The sequence below is a fragment of the Toxotes jaculatrix genome, chromosome 6 (genome assembly GCF_017976425.1).
Source record: "Toxotes jaculatrix isolate fToxJac2 chromosome 6, fToxJac2.pri, whole genome shotgun sequence".
NCBI lineage: Eukaryota > Metazoa > Chordata > Actinopteri > Toxotidae > Toxotes > Toxotes jaculatrix.
In genome coordinates this window covers 29226565-29251189 of record NC_054399.1, presented here as the reverse complement: position 1 = coordinate 29251189, position 24625 = coordinate 29226565, and the positions used below count along the sequence as shown (strand labels likewise).

Sequence of the window (24625 nt, the reverse complement as noted above, 5' to 3'; positions counted from 1 at the left end):
CTTGCCCCTGCAGATGCTTCCTTTTCATGCATCCCCCAGTGATTAATACCAGTGGCTTACATTATTCCTACTTCCTACACCTCCCCTTTACCAAGTCTGCTGTGACCAGTGCGACATTCTTTGCTGCAGTCTGCTGGGGCAGCAGCATCAGAGCCAGTGACACAGACAAACTGAACAAATGGATCAGGCTCTGTGCTGGAGACTTCTCTAGAGCCCTGACAGTTGAACATCATGGAGAACATCTCACATCCCCTCCACTACCTGCTGAACATCTTAGATCCAGTGTAAAAACAATAGTATAGTTTTTAGTATGGTCTCCTCCTTGTACAGGACAGACTGTGCACCTTTATTTATGAGATTGTGTATCGCATATTTGTGTGTGTGTGTGTGTGTGTGTGTGTGTGTGTGTGTGTGTGTGTGTGTGTGTGTGTGTGTATTCAACACGGTATAGCTATGGGTCTAATCTTTAGTCTCTATTTCTTTTTCTATTATATATATATCTAATTAATCTTAATTGCATTATTTGTTATTCACCTGCATTTGTTATTACCTTCTTGTTTTTCTGATTTATGTGACGTGGCTGTGGCAACACTGCAATTTCCCTTTGAGTTTAATAAAGTTCTCTATCTATCTATCTATCTATCTATATCTATCTATCTATCTATCTATCTATCTATATATATATATATATATATATATATATATATATATATATATATATATATATATATATATATATATATATATATATATCTAGCCGGAAGTTTTTGAACATATGGCTGTTGGCCATGAATACAACCAGGTTTCATAACTCTAAGTCTGCATAAACATTTAAATTCCTGTCAATATATTATTATACAGCTACATGAGTACATATATAATTTGACAAAGAAACTTAACAGTCAGTAAAATAACATGTCAGAATTTCTTCCACTGTGTTTTCAGTCTCTGACAGACAGGGAAACCCCTGTGCAGCTTCATTTATCAGATAGGCTCTCTGCAACTTAAACACATTTGCGGCATGGGATGAAAACCAGGGCGTTGTGATTGGCTAGGGGCACCACGGAAGCCCCTCCCCGCAGAGCTCCATGTAAACAAACACACACTGGGCATGCGTCACTGTAATAATGGAGGACTGTCTTTCCTACCCGGACTGATGATGTCTGTATTTCTTCTCTACTACCTGTGACCTGAGAAAAAACAACTCGTCTACATTTCAGCGTGTGTAAGTTGATGTTTATCACTTTAGAATTAGTTCGTTTGCTGCAGAGCAAGAGTAACTCTTAAGTTTGTGCACAAGAAACTGACGGTCAGCAACAAGCCGTGTTTGCTAGTTGGTTAGCTGAGAGCGGAGGCAGCTGTCAGATCTCTGACTCCGCTGCACACTTAGCGGTTGCTTCTGCTTTCAGGAAATTATTATCCGGTTTGACAAGGCGACTCGTCTTATCTGTACATGCTGATTACTTAGCGTTTACTCCTGAATGTGGCAGCGGTTTGGTTTTTGTTGACTACACTTTTAGTTCCTGAGACGCAGAACAAGCTATCTTGCAGTTAGCATGTTAGCTAGCGGACTAGCTTAATATTTTTCGAGGAGCAGCGCTGTCAGTGGGCCACGGGGTGTAACAGACGTGGTATTCACCCAATCACAGACTGAGGATAAGACTCAGTCCGGGTTCACGGCGGAGCCCCGAATCTTCACGGTTTTGAAGTAGAGTCCGTCAAGCCACAGTGTACGGTTGCCGCCTGCTAGCTAAGAGTTGAACATTTTCTCTGTTGGTTAACTGTATAAGAAGAGCCTCTTGTAATGCACATCACCCAACTAATGTAGTAAAGTTAAAGGGTTATGAAATAAACGTCATCGGCAAATGTAAATGCAAAAATAACTGACTGAACTTGTAACATTAGTATTTACTTTAGATACAGTTTTTGTTTTCACAACTAGAATAAAGGTTTGAGCTAGATGTGGTCTGGATGAAGTGAAATTAGCGAAATTAGACTCTTTTTTTTAAGTTTCACAAATCTGTTTTTACAGAATTTAAACTGTTATAGCAATATTGTGTACCACTTCAATAACTTTAAATGCTGAAAGAACAGAGAGCTGGCCAGGAAGTATTATCCCTTAACTTCTAACTTAACTCCCTGATTGCAGAGCAGCTTCAGCAGTGTGCTTGAGACAGTCTATTATTGTAAAGTAATGGCACAGAACTGATGCAGGTTGGGTCACAGGCTGAAAAGAGTCTCAGAGTTTCACTGCTTTAAAGCGAGCCAGACAGTGTCAAACATGTGACTGCCAGGCATAACCCGACAGGTCAACCTAGACGTTTTCATGATCATGTCCATGTTTTTGACCAATCAGAGTTAAGGTTGAGCTAACAATCTCACGACAAGATGACCACAGACACGCCAGCCCAAAGCGTGGCCTCCAGGATAATGACGTTCACCCCCTCCAAAGAGGAGTTCAGGGACTTCAGCCGCTACATTGCATATATGGAGTCACAAGGAGCGCACAAAGCTGGAATGGCAAAAGTAAGTTGGCTGTGTTGTGTTTTGTCAAGTTATTATGATACAGTGTGTTGATGATTCATCTCTCTTTAAATGTAATTTATGTGTTATATTATTTAAGGGTTTTAAGGGTAATATTCTAAACTATGCACCTGTCTAACTGTGAAGTATTGGCATGTTACAAGTCCCCTTGAATATTAACAAAGCCCTTCTTACCAGAGTTGTAGCTCAGACAACATAGCTCTGATGAACTTTTAAAGAGATCCAAACATTATCGCAGTTTAAGGGAAATGTAACTACATATTTCTAACCCATGAGAAGGAACAACCATGTTAGAGTTTCCCTTAAAAGCTAGAAAAGCCCTTATCATCAGTGATGTATTTCAATACTATTGATATCTCTCAGATGAGCAAACAGTGAAGATGCTAATAGCATCTTGATAAAAGAAAAATATCCTATAACCAGCTAAAATGATCCCTATAACCAAGTCTGGGTGAAGTATTCTTCTAATGATGTAACTAAATCTTCCAAGCTAAAACAAAACCACACAAAACTTCAAACCACAAGGATGAGATTTACCCAAGACTGATTCAGCCCACACAGCAGTATCCAGCAAACAGAAATTAGCTCAGATGCTACATGAACTTCATTACACATACATTGCAAATGAATATGCTGAGATCCAACAGCATAAAGGTAGACTGAGCAGCCAGCAGCAGAACATCTGCAGACACGCAGGAGCCATAAATGCCAGTAATTCACACTTATTGAATCTGAACAGCAGCGAGACTAAACTGAAAAACATCCAACAACAGTGCAGGTATCGCCAAGGAAACACAACTTATACTGAGCGAAAAACCTGCCATGCCATGACTGAAAGCACAAACAGTACAGGCAGCAGATTCTTAGCTCAGCCTCAGGTGTCATGGTGAGTTGAAATCCATTGAATAGGACCCTGACAGGGTCCAACAGCAAACACAGGAAAACTCAGCTTCTGCCCACTTTGCACCATGAACCGCAGGCTGAATGGCAACCAGCTGAATACTGCAGAGAGAGCAGCAGAGGACATGGGGCACACCATGATCATTTACTCCTTAATCAAGCTGTCTGCTGCAGCCTCAAACAGCATGAGCATGATCGTCAGAGTAAGAGCTTTTAAATCAGAACACATTTGCACATTTTTTTTGTGCCAGTGTATCAGTGGACTCGGTAAATGGTTTACTTGGTAAATGCTGCCTAATGCACATTTCCGTGGTACTAATTCCATTATGTTATTAACTAGTTAATTCCAGTCTGAAGCTGCTGATGTTTGATGTTGATCTGATAAGGATGTCTTGAGTTTTACTGATGGTAGTAAAGTTGAAGAAATAGGAAACAACTTCCTAACTGTGTGTGTTGTCTTGACATTCTTCATCAGTACACTCACAGGGTCGTGTCATACGCACAACTGTGTCCACTCTTCTGAGCTGCTCTTCTCTAAATGCTGGCGTCATTGTGTTTCTGTCCTCTTCATCTCTTGTAGGTTATTCCACCTAAAGGCTGGAAACCTAGGCGGACATATGATGACATCGATGACCTGGTGATTCCTGCTCCAATTCAGCAGGTGGTGACCGGCCAATCAGGACTCTTCACGCAATACAACATCCAGAAGAAACCAATGACCGTCCACGAGTTCCGCAAGACCTCCAACATGGACAAGTCAGTTTACGTAGTCACATCATGGTTCATTGCTTAACATCTGATTGATGAATGTTTTTCCACTCATTTAATATAAAATTATAATGCAGACAACCTGGTACAGTACCTGATTTCCATAAGCCTGTCACTTTGAAATGAGTTCTCTTCTAGGACTTCAGATGGTTTTCACTGAATATCTGAAAACATTTTCCCTGTAGGTTCTGCAATCCCAGATATGCAGATTTTGATGAACTAGAGAGGAAGTTTTGGAAGAACCTGACCTTCAACCCACCCCTTTATGGGGCTGATGTCAGTGGAACGCTGTATGATCCAGTGAGTGGTAATAGGTTGGATAATGCAACCAACTGGAACTTTCATCTCTTCATTGTTTTAGAACAAATCCCTTCAGTTTTGGGCCCCATCCAACCATCTCTAGTACAGTACAGTACAGTACAGTGCATTTTTAACTCAGTGTTATTGTAGCTTACAGCCTGTAACTTACAGCTGATTCCGTCCTTTGCAGGAGGTGACTGAGTGGAACATTGGCCGTCTCAACACCATTCTGGACACTGTGGAGAATGAGAGTGGGATCAAGATCAAAGGAGTCAACACGCCGTACCTGTATTTCGGGATGTGGAAGAGTGCCTTTGCGTGGCACACTGAGGACATGGACCTCTACAGCATCAACTACCTGCACTTTGGAGAGCCCAAGTCCTGGTACAGCCACTGACACACCCTCACACCTCATTTCTGCTTTTCAGCTTCTCACTGCTACACTTGTAATCACAGCATCTGTTTTTATAACCTTTAGTAAAAAAACACAATCAAACTATCATCAAATCTAACTAACAACTAAATCAACATCAATAATCAGAAAGATTATAAATGTAACACTACATTATATTAAACAAACATATGAATATTCATATGTATCTGTAGTTTGTGTAGGTCCCTGCCTTAAAGTCCAGCAGTAACCCTGCTGTACCTCTGAGGAGATGAGAATGTTCAGCTGTTGTAGAGAGGAGTTGCTCTTCACTGTGGTTTCTTTTAGTCTTTGCTCTCAGAAACAAACAAACAACCATAAACAAGCAGAGCTCTCATTTCAAAGTAAGTCTCATCACGTTTGACAGATTTGTACTGTTGCTGCTCCTTAGGTATGTTGTCCCACCAGAGCATGGGAAAAGACTTGAACGACTTGCCAAAGGTAAGTAATTGGTTCCAGCAGAACCCCATAGATGGATCTTAATATGCTACAACAGGCACTCATTGTGTTTGTTTTAAATTGCCTATGAAAATGGACCATTCACACTGTTATTTCTCTAATTTTAACTAATGGGTGCCACAGGCCTCCTCAGCCTCCTCAGTGCCATGCTCAGTGGTTTGAAATAGGAAGTCAGAACTGGTTTCAGTGAACCTCTGTACTGTATGGAAAGTACCTCAGAGACCACAACAGTAGTTATGTGTACATATCCCATTTAACAGTCTAAATTAAAATACATGAGCAGGAGAACAGACGGACATGTGCACTGACTGTGGTTGATGGTTTCCTGTGTTTCCAGGTTTCTTTCCAGGGAACGCTCAGAGCTGTGAAGCCTTCCTGCGCCACAAGATGACTTTAATTTCACCCTCCATTCTGAAAAAATACGGCATACCATTTGAGAAGGTGACCATTTATTTACTTTGTGTTGACCTCAGGACATAAACCTAATGATTCAAATTAGGATAATGAAGAGGTGAAAAAGAGTGGAAAGTGTCAGCTGAAATGGTGTCAGCCCTTGTGATTCTGTGTGTGTGTGTGTGTGTGTGTTTTTTTTTTTATCCAGGTCACTCAGGAGGCTGGGCAGTTCATTGTGACGTTCCCATTTGGCTATCACGCCGGTTTCAACCATGGCTTCAACTGTGCCGAGTCCACCAACTTTGCCACCCAGCGATGGATTGATTATGGCAAACAGGCAACACTGGTACGCACGAACTGCTGTGAATATTAATCTTGTGATAAATCACACGCAGAGGCTCCAGCAACCTCTATGCACTGGTGTTCTTTGCTTGAAAATTTTAAATATATGCACAGGGACTGTGGTTGCTGATGCCACTGCAAGCACCAAGAGATAATGCGCGAAACAGGACTAAGGTTACTCTGACTCTGTAGGCTGCTCGTGTGGTCATGAATAATAATGAGTATAAAGTGTTAGTAAGTAGAAAAAAGAGGCTTCTTGTACCATAATATTCCAGGTGCTAGACTCACTTTTCACTGATGAGCTGCTGAAATACAAGAGGAGGACACAAGCTCCATGCTGCTCTGTTTATCTGCTTTTCACTTTCTGATGTATCGAGAAAAATTCCAAGCCCTCTTGTTCTGAAAGCTTATGAGTGTTACCATGGTAACCAGATGATCTCAGCTAATTATATAGATCACTTATACAGATTGGGAGATTGCTTTCTGGGCAGTTCCCATGATCAGCAGATGGCTGTAATAGTAGTTTATCATTTGAATTCAGGCCAAGATCACACATCTGTCACCATACAATCTTCCGTCACTGGAAAATCCTGTGGCTGGTTGGCTTTGCTTGCACACCACATCTACACACTCCTTTTCAAATAGTCTTGGTCCTGTTGTTTAGTGTGCACCAGACTTTGATTGACAGCTTGTGCATCAGTCTGAATGAGTTGAACAAATGAGGAGTCAAACCAGACCTTGTTTGAACCCAACCTCTGAAGTCCCAGTGTTTATTAAACCTCAGCAATTAATGCAACTTTTCTCAATCCATTGTTTTGTACTGCTCTGAGTACCGTTCAAACCTAGACTAAAATCTTGATCCACGTTTTCCTCCTAGTGTTCGTGTCGTCAGGACATGGTGAAGATCTCCATGGACGTGTTTGTGCGCAAGTTTCAGCCCGACCGTTATAAGTTATGGAAGGCAGGGAAAGACAACGCTCCTATCGACCACAACAAACCCACACCAGAGGCTGCTGAGTTTCTGAAGGAAGACAAGACCGAGCCTGCAAAGGAAAGCCCCAACGAAGCCGGATCTGAGGAACCCCCTGCTCCTGTCCAGGAGGACAAAAGGTCTGGATTTACACTCACTACTAAAACAGTTTTACAACATTCAGTGGTTAGTCTACTATGGATCTCAGCTGATGATCCAGAATCCATTAAGAAATACCAGAATTTCCCTCAATGAAAGCTTTACTCAAACTATTTATGTGGCAGATTTTTGCAGCACAACTCATGTTAAAGTGGTAAATCTCTTTATTTAAAAGATTTTCCAAAGATTTCACTTATGGATATCCTTCACCAAAATGCATCTACAAAGCAAGATACAGTACACTGTACAGCACTGTTTATAAGGTTAATGACTCAGCAACAATCTATTTGTAATAATTATCACATTGTGATTTATTGGCTTTTACAGTCTTTTAATAACCTTTTAACAAGGAAGTGATGTTGTGTGCATCACGGTTTAGCTGACAAAGTGCTCTGAGTTGCCAGTGAAGGGAGATGAGCCACTTAAAAGCTACTGATTCAGTCTGTGACAGTAGTGATTCAGTAGAGTGAGTTCACTGAAGATTCTGTTTAAGATTGTATGAACGCTGAACCACCTCTACTTCACTCAAAACTGCTGTTTGACTCTCACCTGTCTATGAGAAACAGTGTTTCCCTTTGAATCCTGTCTGTCTTTACTAATGTCTCCCATTCATCAGTCCAAAGCCTCAGACTGGGACAAAGCGTCAGCTTGAAGCCGCTGAAGACGTCAAACCTGAGCTGATCACGAAGGAGAATGAGGAGGTGGAGACAAAGAAAGCCAAGCTGTCACGCAAGGAGTCTCCAGCTAAAGTCCCTGTCAAGCCAGATAAAGGTACTCCATAGTGTAAAGTGAAAAATGTGAATTCAGCCTATGAGTAGAAACTGATCTTTAAACTAAGAAAAGCATTCCAGTCATGTCTCTGGTCTCTTTTGACCTGATCAACATTTTGCCTTCAGATAAATCTGTTTTTAGTGCTCGGATGTTAACTGTCTTTTGTAGTTAGAATTGTCCCTATAAGTCCACGCTGGACAACCACTAACACAGGTAAATAAGGCATAAGTAATCCCACAGTGAACCAAAGGACAGGGTTTTGGGAAAAGAAAAACAGTGTTTAAATGTCAAAAATCCCCCTGTTGTGTGTTTGGGTCAGTCTGAACAAACTTATTTAGTAAAATGAATCTTTTGTTGTGCACTGGCTGTGCCTTTTGTTTGGCTTCATTAACCATTAACAATGCTATTTAGAAGGCTGTGTAGCTCCAGGTTATTACTATATTACTATTACTATTGTTTCAAATTTAGTTTTCAAATTTAAATTTATATGTACATATAATAAGTACTACAAGTGGTAAAGGAAGATGACAAAGGAAGTTCTGGCAGCTGATTATCAGCTGGGCTGGTTAGTCCTGGGTTTTACAGTCTGCCTGTGAACATGTTTATGTGAAAGAGGCAGAGACCACGATTATTTGATATGATATAAAATTATACTGGTAACACAGCAGGGTAATTAGTTTATTGCAGCGGTGAAACAGTAAGCACCACAGAATTTAATCACTCCTGCAATAAAATGAGAAGAGAATACTCAAATGTTAAAGCAGTGCTAATGTTAAGTGTTGCAGTTCTTCCGTTGGCACTATGGGACATGTGGGCACCATCCTCTGCAGCCCAGTGTAGAGGGAAGTAAATGAATATTCGATGTTTTTTGTTTAAGGATGAACAAATTACATATGAAGTATACTCCAAAACAGTTTAACTGAACTGCTGCCGGAGCAGTGAGGAAGGTTACAGATGGTCTAACTGTGTGACAAAGGCTTGATGAATCAAAGAAAAGTTCATTTCAGACAAGGTCTGTCTGCCTGTGTTTCATTAATGTAAGCTGATTAAACATTGTGAAGATAATCATTTTCTATTACTGCAGCAAAAGCAAAGCTGTCTGGTTGGAACTCATAGGTAGACCTATGTAGTGCGTATTAGATTAATTCCACAGTAACTATTTGTTTCATAGGATGTAATAAACAGGGGAAAGTGGCATACTTAACCAACATCCTTTAAAGGTTCAGGATGAACCACATCTGGTAATATCAGCAGTTTCAGTAACGTCTACTATTTCCCAATTATCCTTTCAGACGCAGTCAACATCAAGCTGGATCCTAAAAAGGAGAAAGACACCAAGCCACAGCCTAAATCTCAGTCCAAAGCCAGCACTAAGAGAACAAACCGACGAAGCCCGTCAAAAAAAGAGAAGAGCGGTGTATCGGCTGCAGGTGTCTGTCCTCCTGAGCCTGTCGAGAGCCAGGTGGTGGCTCCCTGCTCTGAGGAGGCGGGCGGCAGCGTGGAGCCTCAGCTGGGCAGCAGCTGCAGCCCAGCGCACAAACTGTTCCAGAGGACGCTGAGCCCCGCAGACGTGCTGCACGTCCACAGCTACGCCAAAGGAGACTACGGAGAGGGAGAGGCCCTGACCAAGGAGGAGAAGAAGAGTGAGGGCAGCGACAATGAGACGGAGAAAGACAACAGACTTGTTTGCAGAGCAGTGAGTGGATGCTGATGTTGCACACACCTAAAGCTGTACCTGACGTTAATGGACCACAGCTGTGGTTTTACCCTCTCAGCAACAGAATAAGTTGTGTACACTTTACAACATTTTCTCCGGCCGGCCATTTTCTCCAGGCTTTAGAGAAACAACACCTAAAGACAGAATAAAGATGAAGACTGTTCACTGTGATAGATCACCTGTTTGGTAAAAGTTTTGGGTCTATAAGGGTGCAGAAATGCTAAACAGTGCGGTCATTCAAAAAAAAGTTTGCTGCATGGATGCTGACAGGATGCTAACAGGAGGTGTTTCTCTCCAGCAGGTGGCAGAAGAGGCGGCTGAAGATGGAGAGCCAGAGAGTGATCTCGGACAGCTGCCAGGCCACCATCCACTCATAAAGGATGGCATGAGTGATGACGGTCTGTTGCATCGATGAATGCCCCACCATCACAATCAATATGGATGCCTAATATGTGGAAATGTACTTCAGGTCTCTAATATCCTCCTTCTAGTTGTGAATTGATCTGATTGAGAATGTTTATTGTTGTGCAGAGGCTCCAGAAGAGGCCCCCCCAGCAGAGGAGGGTGGTCTGGAGGGGGAGAGCTGGGCAAAACCTCTGGCTCACCTGTGGCAGAGCAGACCTCCCAACCTGAAGAAAGAAAGGGAGTACAACCAGCGCATGGGTTCCAAACCTCCATACTGCTCCATCTGCGCGTTGTTCCACACATACCAGCAGGTAATCTGCACCATTCACCAGTCTGTACCACTCATCTGTAACCTGCACCAACATTTAGACCAGCAGGTGTCTCACAGAGAAAAAAAAAATGCTTCATATTGGATGAAGATACATGGATTATACTACAGATTTTTGCTGCTCGCCAAGTGTTGTGTCGTTTGTAACATTCCTTAAAGGACCAGTGTGTAGGATTTAGTGGTGAGGGGGCAGATTGCAACCAATTGAATACCCCCTCCTTTCCAAGTTTATAGAGAACTTTTGGTGGCCCCCAGGTAATGTAAAAAAAAAAAATGCAAAAGGCTGTTTCTAGAGTCAGCGTTTGGTTTGTCCATTCTTGGCTACTGAAGAAACATGGTGGGCTCCATGGTAGAGGACTCTAAGCTAACAAAACATGATGGTTATTATCATTGTTTTCAGGTGAATATACATTAATGAAAACACAATTATGAATATTATCTTCTATTTCTGCTAATAGATCCCCATAAATCCTTCGTACTGGTCCTTTAAACAAAAGGTTAAATCTCCTTGACATTGACATAACTGACATTATTGTTAATGTTCAATTATTATGTGTGTCCATATTAAATTAGATATATTTATTACACTGCACTGCGTCAGAGTATGGCAGAGTTGTAATATCAGTGTTTCCAGTCTGTTAATAAGTATTTAAGAGCATTAGATTTTGCCTCAGGCTCTATGTACAGAGGTACCAACAGAGATTATGGAGGATAATACCCTGGATGGGTGGAATGAAAGCAAAGGAATCTCTGTAAGTCAGTAAGTAAAGGTTTGAGTATGAACATGTTGATGGCACAGACACACCTGTCTTGTGGACCGGTAGTTGTTTATGGACAAATGTTGCAGGTTTAAGAAAAATCCATATTCAGAAGAAGATATTACTCGCTGCACGGTGTTGTAAGCTACATGTTTCTGTGTGCTCTGCCTGCCGTCAGACTGAATGTGCAAACAGCGTAGACAGTCCTGTCATGGTGCCTGGTGGGCGGATGCGGACCAAACCTCTGATCCCAGAGATGTGCTTCGCCACCACCACAGAAGAAGACTCGGAGTGTGAACAGCAGCCCGTGACACCTCATCTAGAGGAAGATGGAACCAGCCTCCTCATCAGCTGCTCCCAGTGCAGCGTCCGGGTCCACACCAGTCAGTACACAAACACTCCAACTGAGAATAATGATTGTAAATGAGTCACAGCCTGTTTGTAAGCAGGTCGTCAAGGGGTTGACAAGGTGTCTTTTTGTCTGTATATTTCAGGCTGTTATGGTGTGGATCCAGCCAGTGTGAGCAAGGAGTGGAAATGTGCACGCTGCAAGGCCAACGCTATGACTGAGGTCAGTGAACGCTCCGGGGTTGCTGTGAAAGCACTGGGAAAAATTAGAAATGTGCACAGCTGTTTAAGTTGTGCATTTAGCTCCTCTTCATCCGAGCATGTGGATCTCATTTGTGCTTGTGTTTAGGGGCTTTGCCATACTTACTACTGCTACATGCATAGGCTCCAAGGTCACATCAAAGCTGACGTAACTACGCTCTGGGGCTATAGTGACAGAGATACCACGAGGGGACAGCAAGAACTGTGATTAGCAGCTTGTGTTTTTCCTGGACATCATTTAGGAAGTTACCTCAATTTCACTGCAGACCTTCTGCTCTCTGGGATCACAGATCTCCATAAGACAAAAGGAATGTAAACACAGTGATTGCATAGCCATAGTCTCATATTCAGTAATGAGAGCCAGCGAATTAGTGTTAGACATTGATAATGACTGCAGATGAAGTTGACTTTTTTTGACCACTACTTGCTGCAGCAATGAAAGAGGGATTTTGCTTTTTATTGTCTGTCTGCTCAGCTGGTTGATGACCTATCTTTTTTGCAGAACTGCTGCTTGTGTTCACTGAGAGGTGGAGCCTTGCAGAAAGCCAACAACAACAAGTAAGTTGCTCCAGCCATCAGGAAAATATTTGAAGGAACGAAAGAAAGAAACACTAAACTGTTTCAGTTCATGGATAATATTTAGTTATTTACTTGTTTACTTACTATTTTGTTTCATGGTGAATTAGAAAATGGACAGGATAGGCAGCCAACTGCTTGATGATGCCAGTATGTCAGTTGTGAACAGATGTCTTTCCCTGTGTGTGTGTGTGTGTGTGTGTGTGTGTGTGTGTGTGTGTGTGTGTGTGTGTGTGTGTTGTGTGTTGTGTGTGTGTTGCAGGTGGGTACATGTGCTGTGTGCAGTGGCTGTGCTGGAGGCACGCTTTGTCAACATCACTGAAAGAAGTCCAGTGGATTTAAGTGGGATCCCTTTGCAGAGATTTAAACTGGTGAGTTCAAATAACACTTTTGTAGGTAAGACACCATTACACTGTCAGTTGAAAGCTGCTATTCAAATAAAGGCTGATTGATAAGAAAAGTTAGGGGAAGTACAGTCACCTGTCCTGGAGTAGTTTACACAGTAGATTAAAGATATTTCCATCAGTATAATAACAGAGTCACGTCTCTGTCTTATCTACCCTCATTTGTTCCAGTCCCTTCTACTTAGCTGTTTCATATTTTGAACAGTTTAATGACCATCCTTGAAAGTTAACATTTCCTTCTGATGAATTTAAAGCCCAGCAGGAGCAGGTTAATTTAAGCACTTGGAGCTGCTGGAAGGCTTTTAATGTGAAATGCCTGAGCAGGAAGACAGAAGTGTTTTCAGTAAGGATGGCCTGACAGAGTTTTTTGTCCCAGATCAAAGCTGTTTAATATTTTGTATCTGCTGGCACAGATTCCAATCAGATTCTCAGATTGACATAAATACTGATGCAGACACATTAAAATAATGTCTCTGGCCTATTAAATTTGGCACACATTATTTTTCACCAGCTCCTTGATTTAATTACTACTTAATTATGATATGAGTGACGTTGCAGATTAACTGGCAGAATGTGACTCCTGGTGGTGATATGACACAATCAGATGATTGTTTTATTACAGCAGTTGGAGAGCAGAGCCACAGCACTAGTAAGCTGAGGTCGACAAAACACAAGAAGAACTGGACTTTTATTAACTTCATTTTTGCCAAAACCAGTACATTAAAATATACCTGGATTTTCTTTCTCACTCTTCCTCACGATTGGCTCAGGATACCTCTCGTTTTCAACAGTGTCTTTGTTGTTGTACTGATGGAATTAGGGCTTTACATGATACAAAATTTATCAAGACAGCAAGTAAACATGGAGAAAGTGTTGAATTTGCATCAACATGAAATTAGAACATTTTTTATGTTTTTATCTCTGACAGAAATGTTACTACTGTAAGAAGCGGATGAAGAAGGCGTCTGGCTGCTGCGTGCAGTGCTCTCATGGCCGCTGTCCCACTGCCTACCACCCCACCTGTGCACAGGCTGCCGGGGTACTCATGCAGCCGGATGAATGGCCCTTTGTGGTCCATGTTACCTGCTGTCGACACAAAGGCCCCACTCAGATTGAGGTAAGGAGCCTCTCGGGATCTGGTGATCTCTTCCTCAAGGGCTTACTGTGAACTAGATGTGCATATTTCTTTATACTTCTTATTTCTCTGCCTGCACAGCAGTAAAAGCATTGTACTATTACATTAAAATGCCCCAAATGTCAGTATAACCAACTGGAGACTGCTTCAGTGTTTTCTAAGTCACAAAGATGTGATTTCCTGTATCTGCCCTGACAGCGCAATAAAGCAGCCATGCACGAGCTGACTGTGGGACAGAAGGTGATATGCAAGCACAAGAACGGCCGCTACTACCAGTGTGATGTGGTGCAGCTGTCTAAAGAAACCTTCTATGAAGTCAACTTTGATGATGGTTCCTTCAGCGACAATCTCTTCCCTGAAGACATTGTGGTAGGTTCCACCGGATTGTCTCATTCACACATTCACATTCTGTAGCATCATAGTGATAATACTGTCAATTCTTCTATAGTGGCCTTTTATTTAGCTCAGTCCCAGAGAGAACCAGACCCTTATTTGACAGTTTTATATTACAGGCCTTTATTTCTAATTCCCCCTGTGTTCCAGTTAATGTAGAACTTCCTCCGTGTTTATCTGTTGTCATGACAAATTCAGTGTAATGTCCATTTCCGCAGCTTTTACTCCATCATCACAACAGAGGTCATGTCAGTCGTTCTGCTGTTAATCAGCCATCAGTGAAATTCAGTGCTTCCTCCAGGTCTGTCACAGTCAAAGTCTTGCAGCCTCCCTTTTATGGGTGGGCTTTTAATGTGAAAAACTTCCCATTAATTGATTGCTGTTGATAGTATGTTTAACGCAACACAAAGAAGGAAAAGAAGCAGTTCTCAGCAGAGTGGTGGGTCTGACATGACTCTGTGGTTTTACTGATGGAATTAGAGCTGTGGAGATGAACAGTATGTTCAGTTAATATTTCTTTGTTCCGTTTGCGAAGAAGGCTACAACGTGTGATTTATCTGTCAGAACCGAGACTGTGCTCAGCTTGGACCCCCACCCCAGGGTGAAGTGGTTCAGGTGCGGTGGACAGACGGCCTGGTGTATGGGGCCAAATTCGTGGCAGCTCATGTCATCCAAATGTATCTGGTAGGAATTTCTTTTGTGTGTGTGTGTGTGTGTTCTGTGTCACATCATCAGGTTTGATTTACTGTGATTTTTTTCAGACTTTATTGTGTTGAAATTTTAATTTTAAATGATAAAATTGCTTTTTTTTTGCCCATCAGTCTCTTCTCAATAGCCTATAATGACAAACTGAGAACATGAGATGGTTGTCCTTCTGGCAGGTTCTCCCATGTGTGTGGTAGACTTCTGAAACTCTGTTAAAGACCACTGGGTTCTTGGTCAGGGAGAGTCTGGGAAGAGTTGGTGGTTCCAAGCACAGTTACTGAGGCCACTGTGCTTGTGGCAACACTCAAAGCTTTAGAAATGGTTTTGCCAAATGGCCTTGCCGTAATTTTATCACGGGGGTCTACAGAGACTTCATGTCCTGGTTTTTGTCCTGACATGAAGTTTGAAATGTGGGTCCTCATGTACACAGATGTGTTCCTTTCTATGTCCGGTCAATTCAGTTTACTACAGGTAGACTCCAGTCATGTTTTAGACACATCTCAGTAACAAACTGAGCACAGTTTGGAGTGCCAAAGCAAAGGGGCTGAATAATTCTGGAAACTAGAATACACTCAGTAGAGTACATACTTCTGCCGAGGCAAGAAAAAAGCTGCCTGAATACGTTCTGAAGCCACTGTACTTATTAGCTTAACACTGTCAGAATACTGGGCTTTGGAAATGGCTGCTCCTTTCCCATGAGTTTGGTGTTAACTTGTAATATTAGATCTCCAGGTGTAGCCTTTGACTCTGTAAGTCACAGCTTGTGGTCTCCTTGCAGTGTAAACAGGTGTTCAGACACAAAGCAGCCCTGTGTTAAGAGTGAAATAGGATCCAGAAAGTCCAGAGTGACAGATCTGTGAGTGCGAAGACTTATCAGAGGCCAGAATACTGCACAGCAGTGTGAAATTATGAGGAAGTATTTGAAATGAATTTTTTTTTCTTATCTTCACCTGGATGATCGGGAGGTAAATAGTAGAAATACAGCATTCATTTTACAGTTTGACCAATGCAGGGCCTTTTCTAGATGTTTAACCGGGAGACGCTGTGTGTTTTTTGGCGGAGCCCTCTGTGTTGATCTCTGCTGCATCAGCAGGCTGCTGTGGTCTGTCTGAACATGGCCTGAAGTGTGTATAGTACAATCAGAAATCTGTGTTGTCCAGAGCTGATGCCACCTAGAGGACGAGGACTTGACATGTAGTCCTTCTGAATTAAAACTTACATGCTCAAGGAGCAAGGAGATGTGTAAATATATAGAGAGAGAACTGGTGCTTTTCCATATAGCACCAGTTGAACTGGGAAATCCAGCTGTGGCCATCAAATCTGCTTTTTTAATTCATTTATTGCAGTTGGTGATCATTTAATGCACAAATTGGGCTCTGAAGAGATGATTGGGTTTGAAATACAGTCCACAGACTGTGAGTGTTTGGAGAGTGGCACGTTTTTTCTTCTTCAGGTTCTGAGCTTCAGTGCATTTAATGTGAAATAAGATAATGGAAACTACATTACAAGTGCAGCTTTAATTTGAATAGGTTCACATCAGTATAGAAAGAACTGCCCTTTTAACACAGTGCCCAGAGTTTAGGAACACATGCACATGAAGTCAAACAAAATCCATCCCTCAGCTGAGCTGTTTACCTTCTGAGGGTCAATGGGAGGCTGGAGCCGGTCCCAGCTGACACTGGGTGAGAGGCGGGGTGCTCCCTGAGCAGGTCTCCAGTCTGTCACAGGTCTGACATATAGAAACGAGGAGAACATTCAAACCCCACACAAACAGAATCATCATGATGTTCAATATTTACCTTCAAGTAGGACCTTCAGGTCTCTCTGCCTTCAGTCTGGTCTGCAGGAAGCTGAATGCAGCTCAGCCTGAGATCAGGTGACTGACTCAGCCAGTCGAGAAAAATAATCCACCTCTTCACCCTGAAAAGCTCTTTGGTAGCTTTGGCCGTATGTTTGATATCGGAGTGATGAAATGTTGTGTCGTGTGTTTTGATGCATTCGGCTGAATACGAGCACAGAAAGCTGCTGTAGACCTCTGCATTCATCCTGCTGTGTCTGTCAGCAGTGTGCCAGTTCCATACGCAGCCATACATGACTGAGCGACAACAGAACCAGCACCATGTCTGACAGATGAGGTGGAGGCTTTGGATCATGCTCCTTTTTTTTTTTTTTCCTCCATACTTCCCATCATTTTGACAGAGGCAGCTTTTTGTGTCATTAGCCCATGGAGCTCTGCTGGTTTATTTTTATTTTTCTGTTTCTGTGAACTGCAGCCTGGACTTCCTGTTTTTGAGGTTTACCAGGGGTTTGCATGTGGTGGCGAATCCTCTGATGTTCTGATCATAGAGTCTTCTCTTGATCATTGACAGGAAATCATGTGCACCTTTTGTACATCCTACTGATTATTCTTGACTTGCTGTGCAGTCAGAGGGATCCAGACTTGACACTTAAATATAATATCCATCATTTTTATTTCACATTAAATTTACTTAAACACAGAGCTTTAATAACAAACTGTGCAACTGTCTAAATACTTATGGCCAGGACCGTATAGCTTTCAGAGACCTGCAGCTTTCCACAGTCACAGTAGTGTCATCTCTGCTGTTATTGGATTGGTTGGATTAGTCAGTGAACTGATTGGATCTTCATTAACTTGACTGGTTGACTGATTATGAGCTGCTCTTAGTCCTCTGGACTTGGACTCCTCTTAGACTTAGGACCTGCCTCTGGTGTTCAAGTGCTTTGTGTGAGTGAATGATTCTAAGACCTAAAACTTAGGAATCCACAACTTAGGCCTGACAGGCAGTTTCTCAGAACTCAGCCAGTTAGGAGCTGCTTTTAGCCGCAGGATGTTTTGTGAATACGCCTCCAGGCCTTTACCATCACACTTCCCATCTGTGGAATGTCCTGTCCAAGCACAATCACTGTAGTTGTTTAAAGGACAGAAAATCTACAGACTCTTCTGCTCAGTGTTTCTGTCCACTATTGTTCTTTTCTTGTCTTTTTTTTTTCGTTCTTATTATGCAGCTCGTAATAACCTTTGTGCTTGAATGCAGGTGGAATTTGAGGACGGGTCGCAGCTAACAGCCAAGAGAGATGATGTCTACACTCTGGATGAGGAACTCCCCAAGAGAGTCAAATCCAGACTGGTAAATTCAACCCAAACCACACACGTTTTGTTTTTTTTTCCACCTAACATGTCCTGTCTGGTCCTGTGGGTTTATTTAATAACGAATGAGCTGAGTCTGTAAAGCCACGGCGGTGTTGTCATGCAGCCCTGTGTTTGTCTCTGCAGTCTAAAGCCTCAGACATGAGATTTGATGGGATCTTTGAAGAGAAGGAGATCATCCAGGAGTCAAAGAGACAGAGAGTGATCAACTCGCGTTACAGAGGGGACTACATAGAGCCTGTGATTTACAGAGCCATCATGGAGTAACCCTCACTCCCTGTCCGCTCACCCACACACCACCACCAGCACTGACAGACTGAACTGTGCTCACTGTTCCTTAACTTAGCAGCTAGCCGCTGAGAGAGTGTAGCTCCAGATGACTTCCTTCAAGACCCGCTGTGGACTGTTCTCCTTTTCTTTTCTTTTTTTTTTTTTAACTGCTCATTCATCCACCTCTGTTCAGAGAATTGTGTTTGCTTTGTTTGTTCGACTGTGATTAAGGAAACAGCAGTATTTTATTTTTTTTTTTCCATTGTTCCATAGGACTCCATGCACGGTGCAGTAAGCTGACATACAGCCCCGGCAGTATGTAACAGTAGGAAGCAATATACAAATGGCATGTGGCATTTAATAAAGTAACATTTTGACAATAAGGCACCAATAAAACAAAAAAGAAAAAAAAGAAACACAAGGCAGGTGTTAATCTTAATGTCAACTGCTCTTTACATTTCAAGGAAAACGCTGCCACTTAAATGTTTACCTGAGTTTAAAGGATAATATCAGGATCATTTTATTCTTTCGTGCTGCCGTCAGTGCCTATGATAGAGAACCCGACAGGTATCAGAGGTAAACGTTCTGATTGATTTGTACTCTCAGAATTTGGAAATAACTAAATTGTGGCTGAATGAAGGATTATTTTCTTCATCAGTTAATCTGCTAATTATTTCATCACTTCATTGACAAATTGTTTTGTCAGTTAATCAGAAATGAGTGAAAACGCTCTTCAACTCACTTTTTATTCAGTGCTGAATATAACTCAGAGAAAAGCAGAAATCTTAGCAAAGCTGTAACTACCAAATATTTGGTATGAAATGATCAATGTTGATTATTTCTGTCAATTGATTAATAGATTCATTGACTAATTATTTTAACTCTAAACATGTTGTCCCTGATACCTGTCAGGCTTCAGTCTGAGGAGTTCATGTGAATTTGATTAAACACAGCGTTGTTTAGGAGCATGATGTTGTACTATATGAACTTAATGTAAACAAAAAAACAGTTAAGGCCTTACAACGACATGTTGACTTAGGGCCATTCTACAGGGCAGGGCCCCGACATGACAGAGTAACACAGGACCCTATCATGCTTTAGTGGAATCTCTGACTAATAGAATCTCTGATTAATTTGCAAATTACCAAAAAAACCACTAGACATGTTTTTGGGGCCCCTGGTGGGAGGAGTGGGGGGGGGGGGGCGGGGGCTGGGGCTTCAGGATTATCACCCTCTTTGCCCAGTTGGTAATTAGGCCTTCTGGACTGGCACTTCCAAATTTAAGATCCAAACTTGACTCAAGGCCCCAGAGCCATTTTTTTTTTTTAAACTTCATTTCATACATCACCCTCATGTTGGCCACACCCCATCTCTTTTGTGCTTCCCACTGAGCAGTGCTCATCTGCTGGCATCACACACTGACGTAGATCTGCACAGTCAGAGAACAACATTTGTCAGGGAGTCACATTCAGAGATCCTCAAACAAAACACAAGCTCCCAATGTTAGCATAAAAAAAAAAAGAGAAGTCCTGGATGCAAGCTGAAAGGCCAGACCCACTAACGGTCTGAGTCATCAGCTCCATTTACTTACTGAAAATCTCACTGAGATTCTCACACACATGATGGAAACATGTGTTTTGTTACCATGGGTTGATAATGCCACTGTGGGAATCCATTGCTATGGTTAGACTCTTTTCAGGCATAAATCAGAAAACTAAATTGCACTGGTATTATCCTTTAGTTAAAGGAATACTTCACCCAAAAGGTTTGCATGAGTAAGCTGCTTGTCCATAGACTGGAATGATGCACGGAGTGTTTGTGCTTCATGAAAAAGCAAACGTGGCAGCCATTACTTCAAAACAAGGAAGTTACAGGTCGATTATTTTTCATAGCAAACACACACCAAAAGAAAAAAAAAAAAACACCTCAAAGTACTGGGTATGGCTTGAACATTTTTCTATACTACAGCAGGTACAATGGCAAAGGTTTTTTTTTTTAATTAATTTGTAGTTTTTAGAATTTCAATTTTTTAAGATTTTTGCAGATTTGTGTCCTTTTTTTTTTACATGAAACATAAGAATCAAAAGTTCTTAAATATTTTCTAAACACAAGTAGCAGAACTTGAACATAGCCTAAAGTACATCTTCTAAAATTGGCAAAAATTTCAACTGGAATCAGGAACAGCCTGATCAGAGAGTAAGTTACTACCCAGTGCTACAGACACATACTCTCCACTTACTTGGCTTTTCTCTGGGCTTTCAGCTGCAGTTTTGAAGCTCTGGAAAAACGAGTGGCTTTTGAGTTGAGATTATTCTGTGAAACACACAATGTGTTACTTGGAAAAGTGCGACGGAAAGATGTGTGCTGAGCAGAAATGGAGGCTTTGCAGGGTAAAATACTGAGCAATTTAAAAGTTTCAAGACTTTTTTACCGAAGTTTTTAAATGTTGTTTTGCTCTTCTGGTTAAGAGAACCTCCCCACGACTTCAGCATGTCAAGAGACTTCTCACACATTTCCCATCACACATTCCAGACTACGTGGTTGTAACAAAGAGATTACAAAAGGGACAGCATATGGATGAAGTATTTCTTTAAGTGGGAGCAATGCCATTTAATCCACTGATTATGCCTCCTCTTTAACTGTAACTATTAACTGCATTCCTTTTTACTTTTCACTCAGTAGAACTGAACATAGCTTTCACACGTTGACTTGTTTTTACCAGCCTATTTATTAAGGTGCTTTAAGAAAGTAGCCTCTGCATTACTGAGTTTGCAGTAATACTGCGGAGGCTGAGGTTGATGATGTATGTTCTATTTTTTCTACAGTATATAGATGAATTTTAAAGAATCCATTCAGATTTTTAATGCGCTTTGTCTACCCAGGTGTTTCCTCACTCTTCTACTGAAAGTTGTGCATTGCACTTTTTGTTTCATTTTTCTTTTTTTCTTTTTTAAGTCCAGTTTGCGAGGACATTTGAATAGTTGTGTGCTGCCAGTGCTAATTTGTTACAAATCTGTTTTAGAATGTTAATTGTACATTTATAAAAAAAAAAAATGTCTTACAGATTGTGCGCCCCTCCCTCTCGGCCAAGCTCATTTGATCACATTGCACTTGTAACTGGGACGTGGTGGCCTTCAGTTGTCATCCTTTGCCTGTGAACTAGTTTCTGTTGTGGTGTGAGCCTGCAGACAGACGAATGCTAGTTTTCTAGTGAGTTGTTGCCAGTTCAGACACCCTGCTTTTATCAGTCCAGTGGAGAATGAATTTATTTTATTCTTAAAGTATCAACAGAGTTGTACATGGGGAGGCGGGGGGGTGGATTTTCTATTCTATTTTATTGCGTTTTGTAAAACATGTTCTATGTGTATTTTCACAGAAACCTGTGAAGTGTAAATGTCATGTAGTCTATTTTAAGATGTTACTTGTTGACACAGGAGATGAGCTGTCCGTTGCTGTGGTCTCCTCCTAAAGAGAAATAACTGAGCTCCCAGATTATCGTTCAAGCATTTTGTAAAATTCATTTGTTTGTTTCAGTAAAGAAATCTGCTTCAGCTCTGTTTGTCTGTCTTTGATCCACATTCACTAATGTCTTATTTAAATTTCATGGTAACGGTTTTATAAAGACGCCTTTTATAAATGGTTCAGAAGCTGTGATTTCGTTTCTGACTAAGTCACTAATAAGCAACGTTTGGTTGCCAGGTTATGAAAAATCCCTTGCTAGCGAGCCAGCTAGTTGTATAAAGAGAAACACGTTCCAGTCGAGTTTGCTGCATGTTGCACAAGTAGACCACAACCATGGTCCAGTACATGGACATACTACATAAAAGAGACTGATAATGAAACCACAGCAATGTTCATTTGTATGTTTATATTTCTATATTCATGTTTCGTGTTGTCCTGTTGAGAGTTCTTGTCCTAGTCAATTGATGACTTGTTATAAAATAGATTTTTAAAAAAAAAATTGGACACTATTAGGGGCTCAGACAACAGTGGCCAAGAGTACAAATGAGTAGAAATGGCTCTGACCTGCCAACAGTTTGAAATGGTCCTTATTGATTGCTGTGCATTTAAATACTGAGTTTGAATGGAGTGCGGTCTTATTTTTAAATAGTGTGCAGTGTTACTCTCCAGTGGTGGTTGCCAAGTTCGGCCTTATTCAATCACAGTGTTAAATGCTGGGTTTTAAGGTGTCTGCCTGTGTCCATTCAGGGTTGCTAAACATTTATTGTAAAGGAAGGCGGTCATGGGATGAGAAGTGATTATTGATTATTTTAATGACAAATGCCAAATTCTAGTTATTTGAACATTAGAAATCATTAGAAATTATTCAGAAAGTTGACGTTGTATTTATTTATTTATTTGTTTTTTAATTGCTGCCTGTTGAATCGCTTAATGATGCTACTTAAAAATCCTTAAAAACCACACACCATTCTCACTCCGACCTCGCGGGCACCCCCACTGAGCAGGCTGCCTGGAGCCTGTGCGGAGGGGGGGGAGGCGGTGTTATTGAAATGCAGAACTAGTTAGGAGTAACGCTAATGTTTATACATATCTTAAGCTTGGTGCTGAGCGCGTCGGCAGGAATCACCGACGGATCTGAGATCAACTTGAATTTTAACGGTACCCGTCCGGTAAGTCTGAGAATTCACTGCTCGCTAGCGCAGCCAGCTAGTCATGCTTATTAGCCACTTCATGTAACGTTTAGGTAATTTTCCTGATAAATCTGTCATATTCGTGTCGCGCGTTGATGGACAGCGCGTTTTACATCTCCCACCCCCAGCCTGGCGACTGCTTGAACCGTTCGCGGTGGTTATTAGGGCAGCTAACGTTACTGTTGCTAATAGGCTATCATTACTGTAACGGTAGCCAAACACAGTCATGGAGCTAGCTGCTAGCTCGAATAACATAACGGTGCTTCGTTTTGATTTTGTCATCGTTGTTTTCCCCCCCGTTTCTCTAACGTTACAGTCGCTGTTTATTTCACCACCAGGACAGAAATCCTGTCACTTTACAATACTCTATTTAAAGTTCAGTTTAAATGAAATAATGTGGCCTCCAAACAATGAAAGTGTTGGGACAGCTATTGGACATGGTTAGGTCCAGTGTTATTCCTGGGTTAAGGCTGAAATCTGAGAAAGGGAAGCTCATTAGCCTGGCCTGACCTCTCCAGACACCTCTAAATTATCAGGTGCTTCCGCGACACTGGTTGTGTGGAGATGATGAGGCAATTCTTTATACATGTTTTTTCTCTTTGTATTTTATCACACGCAAGCACATTAGAGGGAAGTGCCACTCGCTGGACATTGTTAAGTGACAATAAAGGCTATTCTATTCTATGTCCTGAATTTGAGATGTGCCTTTCCCTACACACTAATGCACATCAGCTGTGTATTCACCATTCATTTTTTTTTCGTTCTCATAATACAGTATACTCTACCTGCTTACTTATTCCCAGCATGGTGGAATAAAAGCAGATAGAAAAACAGACAAACTAGTAATTAAGTTTGAATTTTTCTTGGTCACTGTCACTGTATCTTGGTGGACTAAAGAAATTGAAGGGTTGCTAAGCTGATATTTTCTAAATGGGCCCTCTGCTAAAAACCAGATAGTATATTTTGACAAAAAAAAGTCTCAGGTTTATTGTTTATTTCCACACACATGCTTGACATACAGGGAAACAAACTGTTGTTCCCCATTTTCCTCACTGCCTCACTGTCACATGCAGCTGACATACAAACACCGCACAGTCTTTTGGTTGAGAGTCAGCACTCTTACGTGAGCAGTAACAACTTGGATGGAAAAAAGGTCCACTGCTACTACTACTACTAGTACCCGGAAAAAAAACCCACGCAGGCACAGGGAGAACATGTAAACTGGAATTTCAACCAAACAGTTTGAAACAGTTGAAATTTGCATGACTGAACTTGCCAGCTGTCACAGGTAGACTGCTACTATAACAATAGCGGTGAGCTCCCTTGGCGGATAGTATGGATGCAGCAGTTCTTCATGCCAACTCTGCCAATCTCCATAAGATCCTGCTAGCTGTAACTGTGTTTCACTCCATAGAAGGTGATCTTTGTTTTTCTGCTGTTGAAGAAGACATGTAAAACGACAAAAGCA

At 41.6% G+C, this 24625-nt stretch overlaps 2 protein-coding genes across 3 annotated transcripts in view; both read left to right on the top strand.

Moving 5' to 3' along the window:
* Positions 1 to 1113: 1113 nt before the first annotated feature.
* kdm4aa (lysine (K)-specific demethylase 4A, genome duplicate a) lies at positions 1114 to 21610 on the top strand. Of its 2 annotated transcripts, none has more exons than XM_041040225.1 (22): positions 1114 to 1225; positions 2357 to 2526; positions 4025 to 4200; positions 4398 to 4512; positions 4703 to 4896; positions 5334 to 5383; positions 5739 to 5842; positions 6003 to 6140; positions 7014 to 7246; positions 7882 to 8036; positions 9329 to 9732; positions 10055 to 10151; positions 10285 to 10469; positions 11423 to 11627; positions 11739 to 11815; positions 12356 to 12411; positions 12692 to 12800; positions 13762 to 13950; positions 14167 to 14337; positions 14926 to 15045; positions 18123 to 18215; positions 18362 to 21610. In XM_041040225.1, the coding sequence occupies exons 2-22, from the start codon at positions 2389 to 2391 to the stop codon at positions 18500 to 18502; spliced, it is 3150 nt and encodes a 1049-aa protein (XP_040896159.1). In that variant the 5' UTR covers positions 1114 to 1225; positions 2357 to 2388; the 3' UTR covers positions 18503 to 21610. The 2 variants fall into 2 exon arrangements, with proteins under 2 accessions (XP_040896159.1, XP_040896158.1); XM_041040224.1 differs by having other exon boundaries at positions 10052 to 10151.
* A 1367-nt stretch (positions 21611 to 22977) lies between these two features.
* Positions 22978 to 24625, top strand: part of st3gal3a (ST3 beta-galactoside alpha-2,3-sialyltransferase 3a) — a 38609-nt gene continuing 36961 nt past the window's right edge. Inside the window, exon 1 of the mRNA XM_041040577.1 lies at positions 22978 to 23136. The gene's annotated coding sequence lies outside the window, so the exon portion shown is untranslated. The remainder of the gene's footprint in view (positions 23137 to 24625) is intronic.